This window comes from Tarenaya hassleriana, unplaced genomic scaffold, assembly GCF_000463585.1.
Source record: "Tarenaya hassleriana unplaced genomic scaffold, ASM46358v1 Cleome17, whole genome shotgun sequence".
In the NCBI taxonomy this organism is placed as follows: domain Eukaryota; kingdom Viridiplantae; phylum Streptophyta; class Magnoliopsida; order Brassicales; family Cleomaceae; genus Tarenaya; species Tarenaya hassleriana.
In genome coordinates this window covers 27119-28978 of record NW_010965122.1, presented here as the reverse complement: position 1 = coordinate 28978, position 1860 = coordinate 27119, and the positions used below count along the sequence as shown (strand labels likewise).

General features: G+C 36.0%; 1 protein-coding gene across 1 annotated transcript in view; it reads left to right on the top strand.

Moving 5' to 3' along the window:
- Nucleotides 1-781: 781 nt before the first annotated feature.
- LOC104809821 (nudix hydrolase 16, mitochondrial-like) overlaps nt 782-1860 on the top strand; it is a 2315-nt gene continuing 1236 nt past the window's right edge. Inside the window, exon 1 of the mRNA XM_010535896.2 lies at nt 782-1138. Within this exon, the coding sequence (XP_010534198.1) occupies nt 1068-1138 (71 nt within the window). The 5' untranslated portion in view covers nt 782-1067. The remainder of the gene's footprint in view (nt 1139-1860) is intronic.

The following is a 1860-nucleotide window of genomic DNA, read 5'->3' as shown; positions in this document are numbered from 1 at the left end:
CATATGTTACGTGAGTATATGTAGAGTGTCGACATATGAACACATTGATACCACAATCAAAGAATGAAAGTCACATTTAGGCGATGGACATTAGATATCTATTAGATAAATTATGAGTAGAACAAATGAAAGATTGTTGGTAGTTGTATTCTATAATAATTATCTATTGAACAATATATATGTATTTGTTTATTTTATGACATTCCATTTCTTCTATTATATAGTTTGTATGTTCACAATTTAATATAGTAATCTACGAGTTATTACGAATAATTCTAATTTATCCTATCGATCACTATATCGTGGGAATCATGATTAAACTAAAACTATATCATGATATAAAAATTATGACTATTAGATGTTTGATCAATGACTCGAATCAATACGGGTAATCGATAGATTTTACTATAAAAACTGATCTTAATTTTGTTCTACTGTCATACTAAACGGGTTTATTAGATAACACGTATAGGATGTAATATGAATAATGGAAATAAAACAAAAGTTATTTGGGGTAATATTTAGGATTAAATATTTATGTTAATTTTTTTTTATCAAGTTAGGTTTATATATTTTCACAGTATTTCATAATTTTATTTTTAGTTGGTAGTATATATATATATAGTTATTGTAGTTTTATATATTTTCATTCAATAAATAAAAAATTAGTGAGGGCTCGTTCATTTGAGGGCCCATTTACTTGACCCATCCCCAACCCCACCCCTCCGACCTTAAAAGGAAAGCAGTTTACCAATTAAATTAAAAAAACGCTTTTTTTTTTTTTCCTCTTATGTGCTTTTCGTATCTGTTCTCTCTTTGATCCTCTGGACCCAAACTTCCCAGAAGCCCTAGATCTCTCCCAACCGTTGGATCTGATCGACAGTTCCAACATTCGGAGGCGGCAATGGTTGAGACAGAACCGGTGTTGTTGTTATCCAGTTCAGGCGTCAGCATTGTCCTCGGCTTGTAGAGTCTTGGATGTTTTTCCCCTTTCTCTTGATGGCCGGGAGATCCAATTTCTTCTGGATTTAGGGCAGAAAAACCGAAGAGATTTTGTTCTTTCAGTGATGTGTGATTTCGTCGCGCGTACGGGTCGGCTTCAGCAGCGGTACGAGGATGGTTGCCGCCTGGTAGCTGGGTACGAGGATGATTTCACGTCCCAATCTTCCTTTTCTATAAGCGCATCATATCATATTTATTTCTGTGTATGTGTATGTGTTTGGATTTTCTGATTTTGTTCGTAATGCGGGGAATTCGGGCTGTTTGCGGGGTGTGATTATGTTAGCTGTGAGATTTTTGTCGGCGTAATATGAGTTCTTTGCATTTGTTCGATGTTTTTGGTTGTTGAAGATGTATGACTCGGGGATCATGGAATATCCTCGAAATTCCTTCTGGTGTTTTTTTTTGTAAATTCCGTGTCGGAATGGGAAGAATCAATTGGTGGGAGAAAGATTGTCCTGGTTCTGCTGAATTTGATATTGGAAGAATGATGAAACTAGTGGCAATATGGCTGTACTATCATTGATCTAAAACTGATGTTCATATTTGTGTTCTTCTACAATGCAAAATCCAGGATTCAGATGCCTTGATAAAGCTTAGCTTGATGAAGAATCAGGGATTTTCTGTGTTTGATGCTTTGCTCGTACAATTATATCGGGCTATTTGTACGTCTGTGGTGATAAGTTTCAAGAACAGCCTTGATTATCGCTTGAGTTGAGGATTTTCCTCCACGGTTTCAAAATATCGTTGCATTGGTGCGGTTGTTCGTGTACAAATCCTAGGAGCCATTAGTCAGTTTGCGAATTCTTTGGGTAGTGAAACTGTCTTGCAGGCAGTTATTGTCCTGAGCAGGACTGCCAT